Source organism: Ursus arctos, unplaced genomic scaffold (genome assembly GCF_023065955.2).
Source record: "Ursus arctos isolate Adak ecotype North America unplaced genomic scaffold, UrsArc2.0 scaffold_14, whole genome shotgun sequence".
Taxonomy (NCBI): domain Eukaryota; kingdom Metazoa; phylum Chordata; class Mammalia; order Carnivora; family Ursidae; genus Ursus; species Ursus arctos.
This window is the reverse complement of record NW_026622808.1, coordinates 12,981,688-12,995,784: the sequence shown is the minus strand read 5'-3', so window position 1 is coordinate 12,995,784 and position 14,097 is coordinate 12,981,688. Positions and strand designations below refer to the sequence as shown.

General features: G+C 63.8%; 1 protein-coding gene across 8 annotated transcripts; it reads left to right on the top strand.

The window, feature by feature from the left end:
• The first annotated feature begins 706 nt into the window (after nt 1–706).
• On the top strand, nt 707–11,974 carry MBD3 (methyl-CpG binding domain protein 3). 8 transcript variants are annotated; one of them, XM_026480937.4, is made up of 7 exons: nt 707–815; nt 5,628–5,787; nt 6,854–6,991; nt 7,856–7,946; nt 8,389–8,566; nt 10,196–10,399; nt 10,554–11,974. In XM_026480937.4, the coding sequence occupies exons 1-6, from the start codon at nt 802–804 to the stop codon at nt 10,392–10,394; spliced, it is 780 nt and encodes a 259-aa protein (XP_026336722.1). In that variant the 5' UTR covers nt 707–801; the 3' UTR covers nt 10,395–10,399; nt 10,554–11,974. The 8 variants fall into 8 exon arrangements, with proteins under 8 accessions (XP_026336722.1, XP_026336720.1, XP_026336723.1 ...); XM_026480935.4 differs by having other exon boundaries at nt 713–911; XM_026480938.4 differs by lacking the exon at nt 707–815 and adding an exon at nt 1,331–1,868.
• Nucleotides 11,975–14,097: the final 2,123 nt, after the last annotated feature.

Genomic DNA, 14,097 nt, shown 5'->3' with positions numbered 1-14,097 from the left:
GCACCTGCCCTGGGTCGGCGAGGGGAGGGACCGAGAGGGAAAACCAGCTGGTCTCTCTGGCTGGGGAGAGGAAGGGCTTAGGGAACGCGTCAAAAGTAGGGGGGAGACATTTCTAGGAAGGTCCTGGACCCCAGGAACAGAAGGTGGCTGGACCACGGCGGAGCCGGGAGAGGGGGGCTATTCCTCGATTCCAGGGCATGGTGAGGGATTTGGGACGTGCAGGGCGGTGATCAACGACAATGCCTGGAGGCTGGGAGACCGGGGGCGGGAGGCGGCAGGATGGGTGGAGGTCCGGCCATGGGCAGGTAACCCGGGGTTCGAGCGGGGACCTGGGGGCAAGGGACGGAAGGCAGAACCCCGGCCGCACAGCGCGAGAGCGGACCACGGGACAGTCCCTCAGCTTGCCGCTCGCGGGGCCCAGGGCGCAGGCGCGGGGCTGGCGGGCAGGCGGGTGGTGCGAAGCCACCAGCCCCGCCCCCTAGCCGCACGCTGATTGGGGCTGCCGCCGCGGGGCGGGGCCGGCGCCCACGGAGAGGGGCCCGCGCGGCGCCTGCGCAGCACGGGGCCCCGCGCGCGGGCGGGTGGGCGGAGCGGGCCCCCCGAGCGGGGGCTGGCGAGCGCGGGGAGGGGGCCGAGAGGGCGGCAAAGCCGGCGCGTGCCCGGCTGGGGGCGGAGGGCGGGGGCCCGCGGGCCGGAACAGCCGCGGCAAGTGGTGGCGGCGGCGGCGACGGAGGCAGCTGAGGCGGCGGCAGCGAGCGGGGGTCCGGGCGGCGGCGGCGGCGGGCCGAGGAGCCGGGCGCGATGGAGCGGAAGAGGTGGGAGTGCCCGGCGCTCCCGCAGGGCTGGGAGAGGGAAGAAGTGCCCAGAAGGTCGGGGCTGTCGGCCGGCCACAGGGATGTCTTTTACTATAGGTGAATGAACGTGCCGGCCGGGCAGGGCCCCAACGGGCGCCTCCCAGCGGCCTCTGCGGCGGCCCGGGCGCCTCGACCCGGGCTGCGGCCTGGGCCCCGCGCGTGCGTCGTGCGTGCGTGCGTGCGTGCCGGCGCGCGGCGGCCCCGGGCCAGTGCGCGTGCGTGCCCCCTCCCCCCTTCCCCGCGGCCGCGTGGAGCGCGGAGCGGCGCGGGGCGGGCGTTGGCCTTTGTTCCGCGGCCGCGGCGGACCGGCTGGCGGGGCGAGGGGCGCCCGGCGCGGGCCAGACGCCGCTGGGAGGCGGGGGTGGGGGCTGGGCTTTCCCTTGGATCGGCGGGGCGCGCGCGCAGCCCAAGGCGGGTGTGCCCGGGGGTGGGGGGGGTCCCCGGGGCCGCGTGCTTGTCAAGGGCCGCCCCTCCGGGGTGGGCCGCTGCGGCGCCGCGGCCCCTCCAGGAGCGGCGAGGGGACGCGCGAGACTGTGAGCTCCCCTCCCCCAGGCTCCCGGGAGAGATGGCGAGGGAGCCTGTCGGTGGAATAAAGAATTAGTGGGCGGCTGGCAGCCCAGCCCCAGACAGTCGGCCACCTGCTGCCTTCTTTCTCCCTCCTTTTTTCTTCCTGACTGCTGGAAGATGCTTTTGTTTCTGAGCCAGCTCTGAGGACTCCCTCCCCCTTCAGGATCCTGGCGCGGTCAGGTCGCTGGGCAAAATAAAGTGGGACACCCGCCACGTGTTGAGTGCGGGCACGTGTCGGTGTTGGTGCTGTTGGTCACGGACCCAGTAACCGCCCTGGTGTGGCCGAGGCGGTGTGGGAGCGCTGTTCCATCCACCTAGCACTTGGGTCCCTCCTGGGCCTTTGCTAGCCACTGGGGAAGGAGTGAGGGAGGTGAGATGGCAGCTCGGCCCGGACGAGCACGCGTCGTTTCCAGGAAGAGCAGGAACCCTGTAAGGCCAGGCACTGAGGTAGTGTAACTACAGTAGCCTCTCTTGGGTACACAGGTGCGCCATCCTTCGCTGCTGTCTGTGAGGTCCCTCCCTTGCTAGCTGTTGTAGTTCTGTCCTGCTGGGTCCCTGAGGAGGCCTCCTTGAATCCATGCATGCCCCTGTGTCTACTTTTCCTCTTAGATCTAAAGCTGAAGCAGGTCTCTCTGGCTCTAGTGCTCTGTTAATGTAACATGCCTCTGTGGCACCTGCTGGGGTGCCTGGCACGAGCAGGTCCTGGCTGTTGAGCTGGAACTCAGACCCGGGCCTTCCTCTCCTGGGTGACAGCACCAGTGGCACCCTGTTGCTCCCATAGTTACAGGTGATGCCGTCCGCTGAGAAGTGCAGGGATCTGCGAGGCCCAGTGATGGGGTGCTGGATTGAGGCTGGGGCAGGTCAGGGAGGGCCTCTCTGACTGGGTGGCACTGAGCTGAGGTCTGGCAGTGGCGCTGGGAGGGGCTGTCTGGGCAGCGGGCATCCTGTGCAGAGGCCCTGGGAGGCTGAGCCAAGGTCAGCAGGGCTGGAGCACCTTGAGAAGAACATGGCTCCACCTCTCGTCCCCACCTACAAGTGAGCCTCTTAGGGCCTCAGCCAAATGGGGCCTTCCTCTGAGGAAGCCCTGAGCATGGCGGTCTGGCAATGGGGAAAAGCTCCAAATGGGCTGGACAGATACAGTTCCAGGTTTCCCACGAGCACTGAGAGGTGGCCTGAGGGGAGGAAGTGCCAGGAGGGTCCCGTACCTTTCCCAAGTCTTTGACCTGGATGACCTACCAGGCAGGTGGGTGTCACCTTCCCTCCCAGTGGGTGGAAGTTTGGGGGGGTGTGATCTGTAACCCATGGTGTTTCCTGGAATGTGGGTCTCTGGCCTCTCCACCTACTGGAGCCCCCGCTGAACCAGGCAGCTGGGCGGGAGCATGGATAGATTTTCCTAATTCTCTCAATGCAGAGGAAAGGTAGGGCACGAGGGCCTTGAGTCCAGCAGACCGGGTGTGGGGTCCAAGCCTTGTTCCTAGGAACACGTGGGCCTCGATTTCCTTGTCCAAAGAGTAGGGGAAAGGAGTGTGTTCTTTGCAAGATTGTCATACAAGAGAGGTGGAATGACCGCACAAATTGTTACCTGGGGCTGGAACATCACCCTGCAGCCATGTATTTTCTTTGTGAAAATCATCTCATTGTGACATTTTCTGTCCAGGCAGGAGGTTGAGGGTTTGTAGGAAGTTAGTACCCTGACCTCAGGGATAATTCTTTGGAGGGATATGGAGTGGGGAGGACTTCTCCAGAAGATCTCATTTTAGAAGTAGAAATACGCTCAGGAAAAGCAGGAGGGACTCAGCGTAGTGGCCCCTTCCTTGGGGCAGCCAGCGGAGGTGGTCCCTTGTTGTTCGGGGCGTCACGGGTTTCGGGCCTCCCTCTGGTGCCCCGCTCACTGGTCCTGGCAACCCTCACAGCAGCCCTCAGACAGATGGGAAGCCAGGCTACACTGCGGTCCTGCACCCATCTCCTGGCCTGGGGCTCAAGGCTGGGTGGCAGCTGCTCGCCCCACAACCGGCCACTTGACGGGCCAGCCGCAGCCCTCCGTCCCCAGGCCTCTAGCTTCTGGTCAGTACCCTCCAGCTTAGGCCCTGCTCCCAGAAAGGCCACGGTGCTCTTTATTTTTGTACGTGTGCGTTTATATAAATCCAGGGTTGTTGTTCTCAATAAACCATCAGGGACATTTTCTTGTGTCAATGCCGATCTGCAGAATCTTTTTTAAAGGTTGAGGTATAATCCACATTCTGTCGGAAATAGGTACTGTTGAGTGTTTTTTAGTACATTTACAGAGTTGTGCAGCGATCACATTTAGTTCCAGAACATTCCATCACCCCAAAATGAGCCCTTTGTCCGTTAACATCACCCCCCATTCCCACCCCCAGCCTCTGAGATCTACTGTCTCACTTTTTTTTTTAATGGCTTTATTGAGATTAGGATTCATATACATACAGTTCACCCATTTGAAGTGTACAATTGAATAGTTTCTACCGTATTCACAGGTGTGGCCACCTCCACATTTCCCTCACCCCAAAAGAGCCCCAGACCCTTAATCATCAGTGCCCTGTACCCCCAGCCACTTACCTGTGCTCTGTTTGCTGTTCTCATGTAGCGTTGGGGAGTGACTGGAGGCAGAGAAATGCTGGCGAGTTTCGTGGGGTCCTCTCCTTCCTCTGTGGCCGTATCTGACCCCGGTTCCTTCCCGCTGTCCTGGGCATGTAGGCTCAGTGTGCACGCGAGCCAGCACAGCGTGATGGAAAAGTGAATCATCCCGAGGAGTCCCCAGCAGCCTCGGAAGGGAAGAGTCGGGCTCTGTGTGTGGGGCTCCTGGTGCTAGCAGACGTGGCCAGGCTGGGGGATCGCACGGCTTCCAGCCATGGCCCTGCTGCCCACAGGTCCTGGTGGGGATTCCAGAGCCGAGTGCAGCTGGCTGCCACGTGGGTCCTGACCTTGTAGGGGAGGGGGTTCCTTCTGGCTGTCCCGGCTTCCACGCTGCCCCCCATGGTCCCTAGAGGGGTTTGGCGGGCAGACCTGTAGTTGATTGAATTAGACGCTCATCCTAGAGATTTTCAGGGGAGATGACAAAATCAAGCACTTCTCAATCTCAGACGGATGAGCTGTTACCAAGAGGGACTGCTTGTTGAGTTGGTAGCGGTGATGTGTTTGGAAAGGCACCGGGCCTGCTGGGCCCACACAGGCGCTTTGTCTAACAGCCTGATGGAGACGCACTCCACGTACAACGCAGTTTACCCACTAGCAGCGTGCAGATCAGTTGTTGAGGCTGTCACAGAGTCGTGCAGCCATCACCAGGGCAACTTGGCCCCTTCCCGTCCGTGCAGGAGCCTGCTCGGGGCGTGTCACACATGTGGACTCACCCGCCATGGGGCCTTCTGTGTCCGGTTCCCTCCCTGAGCGTCGGGGGCTGGGGGTCCGTCCCTGGGGCAGCGCGTGTGGGCGCCGCGCTCCTGCTCGCGGCCGAGTGACGTGCCCGTGTGTGGGGGACGGTGTATCTGTTCCCCGCCAGGGACACTGGGGCTGTGTTCTCATGCCTCTGATGAGCCCTGCTGCTCCAAACCCCGGGGTGACGTATTGCGCGAACATGTTCGTTCTCTCAGGTAGACGGCGCATGCGGGTTGCTGCTCAGTCCTTGTGCAAAGTGGCTGCGGCAGCCGGCGGTCCCAGCCGGTGTTAGCGCCTGCCGGCCTGTGCTCGGTCTCTAGCGGGGCCTCTCCGCGGGTGGGTGTCGTTAGTCTCCTAGAGAGGTGGGTGGCCTGCGCTGTCCACAGCCACGCAGGAGCGCGGAGCTTCACAGCTTCCGAACGCCTGGTTTTGGGTTTCCCGACAGCTCACGCACCTGAGCAGCTATTTGGGGCCCTAGCCCTGAATCTTAACGTGAGGTTTTACCGTACCCACCCCTGGGATAGTCCCCCACATGGTACTCACAAGAAGGAGACTACGTTGTTAGGGGTTGTCCCTCAGATACCTGTTATCCTGGGGTCTTTTCTCAGGAACACAGCCCAATTGTGTTTCTGGAATGTTCTGAAATGTCAGCCAGGCTCCCGGGGCTGGGCCCCACCCTTCCGCATCAAGGTGTCGATCCCTGCTCTCAGCGTTGGGGTCTGCTGGGGGCTCCAGTCGGGAGGCGGCACCGGGGAGAGGGCAAGGGTTGGCCCAGCACGCCCTGCCCGCCGCTGACCCCCTCTCTGTCCGCAGCCCCAGTGGGAAGAAGTTCCGGAGCAAGCCCCAGCTGGCACGGTACTTGGGGGGCTCCATGGACCTGAGCACCTTCGACTTCCGGACGGGCAAGATGCTGCTGAGCAAGATGAGCAAGAGCCGCCAGAGGGTCCGCTACGACTCGTCCAACCAGGTCAAGGTGAGCTCCGCTGCCTCCGTCCTGGGGCATGCGACTCTTGATTTTGGGGTCTTGAGTTCAAGGCCTGTGTTGGGCATACAGGTCACTTTTTTTAAAAATCCACAAATTGAGGGGCGCCTGTGTGGCTCAGTCAGTTAAGCATCTGCCTTCGGCTCAGGTCATGATCTCAGGGTCCTGGGATCGAGTCCCGCATTGGGCTCTGCACTCAGTGGGGAGCCTACTTCTCGCTCTGCCTCTGCCCCTCCCCGCGCTCAGGCTCACTGTCTCTAAAGTAAATAAACGTGTGGGGTGCCTTGGGGGGGGGGGCTCAGTGCTTGGGCGTCTGCCTTTCGGCTCAGTTCATGATCCCGGGATCCTGGCATCGAGCCCCGCATAGGGCTCCCTGCTCGGTGGGGAGTCTGCTTCTCCCTCTGACCCTCCCTCCTGCTCTTGCTTGCTCTGTCTCTCAATTGAATAAATAAAAAATTAAAGAAAAATAAATGTTTTAAAAACTTAAAAAAAAAAAACTTTACTTTTGGGTAGAGAGAAGTTTCCACAATTCAGTTTATTTGTCATGGTATTAAAGTCACAGCTATCTGTTGAGGGAAATTTGGAAGCTGCAGAGCAGCAGAAAGAAGGAAAGAGACCGTCTTCACTCTGTCCCTGGGAGAGGCCACGGGCCTGTGGCCCCTGGCTGTCCCCGATGTGCCTGTCACACTCTCCCCAAAGCTGGCAGTGTTGGCGTCATTACAGGGGACTGGAAGGCAGCCCATCTTCAGTGCTTACGGGCCACACGTGGGTGCCCTGTGACGCTGTGTGTGCACCGGTCTCTGACGGGTGCGTGTTGGGGGCCCTGGTTCCACTGCGGGAGAGCGCCAGCAGGGCCGCCCGGACCGTGCTCCAGGGAGAACAGGGTGCAGGTGGGGGACTGATGTGCACGCAGAGCCCCAGCACGGCCCCACTGTGGGCAGCCAGGAGGCTGGGCCTGGGCTCGCCAGAGCCCGCAGGGAGGAGGGGTCTCCTCCACTGCCTGGGAGAGCCGGCTGCGGACCCTGGGGCTGCACTGCCAGCTTGTGTGTCTCTGCAGGGCAAGCCCGACCTGAACACAGCCCTCCCAGTCAGGCAGACGGCGTCCATCTTCAAGCAGCCAGTGACCAAGATCACCAACCACCCCAGCAACAAGGTGAAGAGTGACCCCCAGAAGGCCGTGGAGCAGCCTCGGCAGGTGAGCCCCGTGCCCCACACATCCCCAGGGGAGGTCTTGGCGGGCAGTGGGGCGGCGGGGGTCCCCGCCCCGGCCCTCCTCGCCGCGCGGCTCGTCTGGCGACTGTCGGCGGGCATCGAGTGCATGTGCTGGGGGCTGCTGTGTGAGGTGCCACGCGTGCCGCCTTGTAACCTGCTTCTGAAGAGCCAGGCGTACCTGTGCTTTGGTGCCCGTTTACAAACGCCCGGAGACAGCTGGCGTGCAGGCGCTGGCGGGGGCAGGAGGCTCTGGGGGCCACTCACAGGGACGCCCCGCGAACTTTCCACCCCCCTCGGTGGCACTGGGGTCGTTGCCATCTAAGTAAGAAGCTCGGACCTGTGCATCTGCCCCCACGCGGCAGGCCGTGCCTCTCCGCACGCTGTCCCCACAGCCCCGTGGTGCCGTCCATGGGTGTGAGCTCCTTGCACCTGCGGGGGCTGCAGGATCCCCTGCCTGCACAGGCGGTACCTGCCACGGGGGGGGCCTCTGGGGGCCTTGCAGCTCAGCCCTGGGTGGACAGTGGACTTCTGAAGTCTCGGGGTGAAGGGGGCTTTGCCTCCCTGGGGTCGCACCATGTTTTGGGAACCACAGACCGTCAGCACCAATGACAAGGCTGAAGGCCCGGGTCGGGGTGTCTCCGGCCTGGGAGGACAGGCCTGGCGGGAAATCCTGCGGGTCCCGCTGCACCATCATTCCCAAGCAGGTAGCTCTGGTATGTGGGGGTCAGAGGTCGTGCTGAGACTGCCGTCCTGCGTGTGGATGGACCCCAGCTATCGCCAGGACTGGCCGGGCCTGCCTGTTTTGGGGGCGTGTCCCCTGGCCTCATATCTGTGTGTCTGGTGGCAGCTTTTCTGGGAGAAGAAGCTGAGTGGCCTCAACGCCTTCGACATCGCCGAGGAGCTCGTGAAGACCATGGACCTCCCCAAGGGCCTGCAAGGTGACCCCGGGATAGCAGGGGGACCGGGTGGAAGCCAGTGGTCTCTGCAGCAGGGTGAATGACCGGAAATAGCGTGCCACGGCCGAGCGCTGCGCTCCTGCTGCGGGGGGGGGTGACAGGACAGGTGTCTGGCTTCGCAGGGCAAGGCTCCCCTCCGTCCAGCCCCAGACCAGCCAGGGCCCTGGTCCCCTGATCCTGGAGGCCATTCAGCAGGCCCGCCACAGCACAGGTGGGGGTGTGGCTCGTGGACTGTGTCGGGGGTCCTGCAGAGACCTGCTCCCACACTGTAAAAACGCCACCGTGCTCTAACGGACGGGCACGGCTCCCAGTTTTGTCACAAGAGGGCCTGAGCGCCTGTAAGGGGAGATTGGGGAGTGAAACCCGAGGCTCAGGGAAAGAGGCCTCAGGTGCCTGGTGCTGACCACCCTCCTGTCCCTGGTAGGTGTGGGACCTGGCTGCACAGATGAGACCCTTCTGTCGGCCATCGCCAGCGCCCTGCACACCAGCACCATGCCCATCACCGGGCAGCTCTCTGCTGCCGTGGAGAAGAACCCCGGGGTGTGGCTCAACACGGCCCAGCCCCTCTGCAAGGCCTTCATGGTGACCGACGAGGACATCAGGTACTGCCCAGCGCGTGCACCCCCCCCACTGCTGTCCATGACCAGCGCGCCCCCCAGCGTGTGTGAGACCTCCTGTCTCCCCACGGTCACACTTCTCTGCTCCCGCTCTCCGGGGTTCCACGCAGACGTGGCTGCAGCGAGGGCAAATTTGAAAAGCATCAGCAGGAGCTTTCTTGCGAGTCTTGAGTTCAGGGCAGGCCAGAGGCTAGGCAGCCTGTGGAGGGAGAGGAACATTCTCTTTGGGAATGTTCTCGGGAGGAGGAAGTGGCTTTTCACCTGCGTGGACAGGCTCAGAGTGTGGCCTGCCCATCCTCAGGCACACGAGGCCTTGCAGGTGCCTGCTGGGGGGCTCCAGAGAGTGGCGTGTGACGGGCAAGGAGCCGGGGGGTGAGGAGGGGCGCCAGACATGCCACAGGCCCCAATGCCAGCCCGAGTTTGGGCTGAACCCCACGGCTGGTGGGCCTCGGAAGGGTTCCCCAGCTGAGCCGGTGCGCAGGTGGGCTTGGGGCAGGAGGCATCCGTGTGCTGGAATCATCTGGGGGAGGCGTCCTGGTGGGGAAGTAGTTGGAGCTGGCCGTGGGGCAAGAGACATCTAGAAGCTCTGGACAGGTGGGCCCTGTGTTCTCTCGAGCTAAAGCGTGAGCGCACAGCTGATCAGAACAGGCCAAGGGCTCTCTGTGGACTCCACAGAGAGAAGGGGCAGGAACCACAGCAGCCGTGGCCAGGAGTGGCTTAAGGTGGCGTCATAGGTCGGTGGGCTTCCTATGTCAGGACTGGGGTTTGGAAGCCGTGCGGGTGCAAGAGGTGAGCCCCGTGCCCTGTGCGGTGAAGACACAGAACCGCCCACAAGCCCACGGAGGAGCTCGTCGCCAGGGAATTGAAAGTATAAGAAAAGAACACAACCATCTGGAAAGACTAGCGGATTTTTAAAGCCAAGCAGAACTTCTAGAAATAGGAAAAGCCACAGAAAGGAGAACCTGGTGTCAGGGGCTAGGTAGTGGATTTGGTCCTGTCTGAAGAGGAGACGGGGCTGCCGAAAGGTGGGGCCGGCGTTTGCCAGACCTGGCGACAGACACAGTGCTGGTTTCCGTTCTGGTGAGGGTCTTGGCCGCAGGAAGGGAGGTGGAGGGTCTCACAGCCTAGGCTGGCAGCTTTCTAGACAGCTGTCACAGAAGGCAAAAGACCCAAGAGAGCCATTCTCCATTTGACTTCTCTAGCAAAATCCATCTCCCACCAGGCAGGTGACACTGGCTGGCCGCGGGGACTGAGCACCGTTGTCCACTTTGGCTTTGCAGACCAGGCTCAGGAAGGGGAGTCCGGCGCACACGTGCGCCGGGCCCCGGCAGGCAGGCCAGCAGGAGAGCCTAGGCAGGTGCTCATTGACTTGGTGTGTGCAGGGAGTGCTGGGAGGGGCGGCAGCGGAAGGGAGCGGGGGACCCCAGCCCCCGTGTCGCCTCAGCAGAGGTGGAGTGTAGGCCCAGAAGCTGAGCCAGAGGGCCGCTTGCCGTGCACAGGCAGTTCTGCACCCAGGATAAGGGGGAGAGGGCAGGGGACCCTCCCTCCTGGCCCGGCCCCTGTCCTCCCGGAGGCGGGCACGTGCCCTGGCCAGCGCAGCCCGTGTGTCCCCAGGAAGCAGGAGGAGCTGGTGCAGCAGGTGCGCAAGCGGCTGGAGGAGGCGCTGATGGCCGATATGCTGGCCCACGTGGAGGAGCTGGCCAGGGACGGCGAGGCGCCGCTGGACAAGCCCGGCGCCGATGAGGAGGAGGAGGACGACGAGGACGAGGACGAGGACGAGCCCGACCAGGACCAGGAGATGGAGCATGTCTAAAGCAGGTGCCGGCTGGCCGGGTGGGTCCCAGGCCGCAGCTGGCGCTTGGAGTGACCGTGGGTCTGAGGGACGTGCCCCGTGCAGGGTGGTGGCTGTGCTGGTCTCCCCGGGGCAGCTCCCAGTCAGGGCGCTGATGTCACCCTCTCCCTGCCTTTCCAGAGGCCCTGTGGAGCCCTGCCCGCGGGGAGCCTCCTGCAGACTCCGCTTCTCCACACTTGGACCAGGCTCTGTGGCCCGGCCCGAGACGATGGCGGCCCCTCCGAGGCCTTCCCAGGCGTGTCCCCTCCCCTGGGTCCACGGGGGCACGGCTGGAGGACAGCCCCTGCCTGACGGGCCCCCCATGTTTCCTCTTCTCTGAAGGGCCTGGGTCTGGAAGTGCCTGTCACCCCCGGGCCCGCCTGCAGGAGGCCCTCCTTGGAGCCATCACTCCACAAGGGACTCGGGGCCGGCCTCGTCCCCATGGCTGCTTTGTATAGGACAGCTGCCGCCAGGCGGCCTGCGAGGGTCCCCAAGGGGCTGGAGGGACATTTTTTGGAACAGTTTTGCTTCCCGATCCCCGCGTGTGAGGGACACTATTCCAGGGTCTGCACGTCAGCCCTCCGAGAAGGGGGTGCAGGGTGGCTCCCTGCGTGCCCACCAGCGGGCGAAGCCGTGATGGCTTGGAGCTCATCCAGAGGCAAACGGCACAACCCAGACGTTTTCCTTCAATAAATCCGTGATACAAACAAGGCTGGACGTCCGCATAACTGCTTGGCCTTTGTGTTTGCTGCACGTGGATGCGAACTCTGACCTTTATGTCGGGAAACCTCACTGTCGACAGCACAGCCCACCCCGCCTGAGGGTCAGCCAGCCACCGGCAACGGCGAACTGCTCACGGCCGACCCGCCAGGCCCGGGCTCCAAGGCAGCTGCGCCGTCAGCCAGCCTCCGTGTCCCCTTCCCCGTGTAGCAGGGACGGTGACACCCAGTGCTCGGGGCCAGAGCTGGCACTGGGGCCGCGGCTGCTCTGCGGTCAAGCGTTTGCAAGCACCCGTGGCCAGAGCAGTGGGCTCTGGGGAGGTCTGGTCCCAGAGGTCGTCGGAATCGTGTTACTTCATCCCTGCCCCCTCCTACCCTGAGTGCCTTGGGTGAGGGGAGCCCTCCTGTCCCCGCTCGGCCCAGCCCACAGCCTGAGACCATCGGGAAGGACCTGGGTGGCGGCCTTGTGTGGCGGTCACCCCGGCTGATGCCGAGGGTGGTGGAGATGGCGGGAGCCACATCCTCCGCGGACGCTGGCCCGGCCCGGCACCCTGCCTGCCCGTCCGGTCAAAGCACAAATCCTCCAGAGCCACCCACGAAGGCCGTCTGAGCGGGCGGGGTGGGCCTGCTGGGGGGGTCAGGCCCTCAGGAAGGCCCGTCCCCTAAGGCCCCGCATCATCCCGCCCTTCACGAGGCTGCAGCTGCTGAGGGAGCTCCGTGTGGGGCTGGCCCCTGTGTGGGCCTGAGGTCCAGGCGCCCGGAGCCCTGCGCAGCGGAAGGGACTGCGGGGCCCGGGAGGCACCCTGTCCTGTGGGCGACCTTTGAATAAAGCCATTTCGGTGAGTGTGGTCTGGAGCCTTGCTTTAATTCTAAAGACCCAGAGCCTTTGTGTCCAGGGGAGACGGACCCTGCCCGGGCCTTCAGTGCCTACTCGCGTTTGTCACTATCGTGGGCCGGGTGATGAAAGGGGCCCCCGGGGACCGACTGGCCTTTCCCAGGGAGGGCGGGGTTCAGCTCCCAGCACCTCTAGTGAAAGAGCCGGTCTGGCCAAGGTTTCCAGAAGACGCGCAGCCCCTGGGCACCTGCCTCCTCAGAGCCCCCAGGGCCCCCTGCTGCCTGGACTGGAGACACCCACGTGCGCTCCGTCCAGTCTGCGGTGTGGGGGTCTGTACCAGGAGCTGGGGCGGGGGGGTGGGGGAGTCCCCCCTGGGCCAGCACTGGTGAGACGACTGGGAAGGGAGCCTGCATGATCTCGGCCCTGCCCGGACCCTGCAGGTCTTCTGCCCCATCTCACAGCTGGTCAGAGCTGGGGCCTGGAGCCCGCCCACGCCACATCCCTCCCACACGGTCGCTCCACGGGCTTGGCTCTACCCTGCAGACAGCCCCGCCCTCCTGGAGGGGCCCAGCTCCCAGAGGGGAAACCGGCTCAGGGGCGCCAGCTGGAGAGGGCCGGCCTGCCTGAGAACTTGGGTTTCCCCAACTCCCTGACTCGGCACGGGCCCCGAGGGGCCACAAATCTTGGCACCTCAGAAGCTGGGACAGGGTCCGGGGTCCCAACCCGAGGGTCTGTCCACACAGTGGACCAGGACAGTGGTCCTGGGGTGAGGGTGAAGTGTCCCCAGCTCCACAGTAGGGCTCTCCTCTCCCCAGAACCCATCCTGACCCTGACCTGGTCCCCCCCACGAGTTCTTTCCTCTCCCCAGAGAGACTTCAGCGGCAAGGGCCAGGGAGGGGGCTCCCAGGCATCCAGATCACCTGGTGCGTCCAGCTCCAGCACCTCCCAATGCCCCCGCTGGGTGCCAGGGTTTCGGCACCATCAGCTGGGATGTCTACACCACAGGCCAGAACCACCCCCATGTCTCCACCCGATGCCCAGCCGCCCCACTCCAAGGCAGGCACAGAGCTTTCTGAACCATGTTGCCCCCTCCCCGCTCAGTGGTCCTGGGACACCTCCTCACCTGTGTCAGCCTCCCGTGGCCACTGTGACAGGTCACCGCCAACCTGGCTGCTTAAAACCACATGGACTGATTCTCTGACGGTTTGGGCTCAGAAGTCCTAAAACCCAGGCGTGGGCAGGGCTGGTCCCCCCGGCGCCCCAGGGAGACCCGGCTCCTGCCTCTTCCTGGAAGCCCGCAGCCCCTCCTCCATCCTCACCGCCGGCAGCGCGGGGTGTGCCCGTCTCTGGGCCTCCCGCCCTCTGCCTCCCTCTCGTGAGGACACCGGGCCCCCCAGGAACCCAGGGTCACCCCCACCTCGGGGCCTTGACAGGGTCCCCTCTGCCGCATGAGGGGACACATCCCAGGTCCCGGGACCAGGACGGGGACGTCTTTGGGGGACTTAGTTGTGCGACTACGTTACCCCGAAGATAAGATTCCTTATCTCTTGGGGCAGCCCGTGGCCTGGCATGGTCTGGCCCCTGCAGCCTCAGCCTGCACCGTCCCTTCCTTATTTCCCAGCTCACTCCAGCCCCCCTGGCCTTCGTCTATGCTGTCCCTCAAGGGGAGTGGCCCATTGCTACAGAGGCCCAGGACCCACCGAGCTTGAGGAGAAAGGGACCCTAGGGGTGACCTGAGGCAATGATGCAAACAGAACAAGCTGGAAGTTTACTGGTCAAGACCTGGCCGGACGGACTGGAGCAGAGGGACCACCTTGCCCAGACTTCTAGAGCAGTCCGAGAGCACAGCCGCCAGCCACACAGCGCTATTTCAGTCTCAACTGGTTACAACCCATTGAACACCTCACTCCTCGCACTCAGGGCTGCTGGCTACTGAACCGAGCACAGCACGTGGACAGCAGTCCATCATCCGGAAAGCTCTACTGCCCAGTACCGTTCTAGAACAGGGACTCCTAGCCTTTGCCCTGGGGCAGGGGCGGGGCCCAGACGCCGCGTGCAAGATCGGCTAAGGCTTGGTCCACGTCCAGGCGTGCAAAACGTGGAGACAACCACAGGGTCTATCAACAAACAG

Excerpts from the sequence above, each read along its gene's own strand:
- MBD3 (XM_057311423.1), top strand. The coding sequence starts at position 2,543 with ATGGGCTGGACAGATACAGTTCCAGGTTTCCCACGAGCACTGAGAGGT. Across the intron at positions 2,665-5,627 it reads CTGGATGACCTACCAGGCAG|CCCCAGTGGGAAGAAGTTCC; the intron begins GTGGGTGTCACC and ends CTCTGTCCGCAG. Across the intron at positions 6,992-7,855 it reads CCGTGGAGCAGCCTCGGCAG|CTTTTCTGGGAGAAGAAGCT; the intron begins GTGAGCCCCGTG and ends GTCTGGTGGCAG.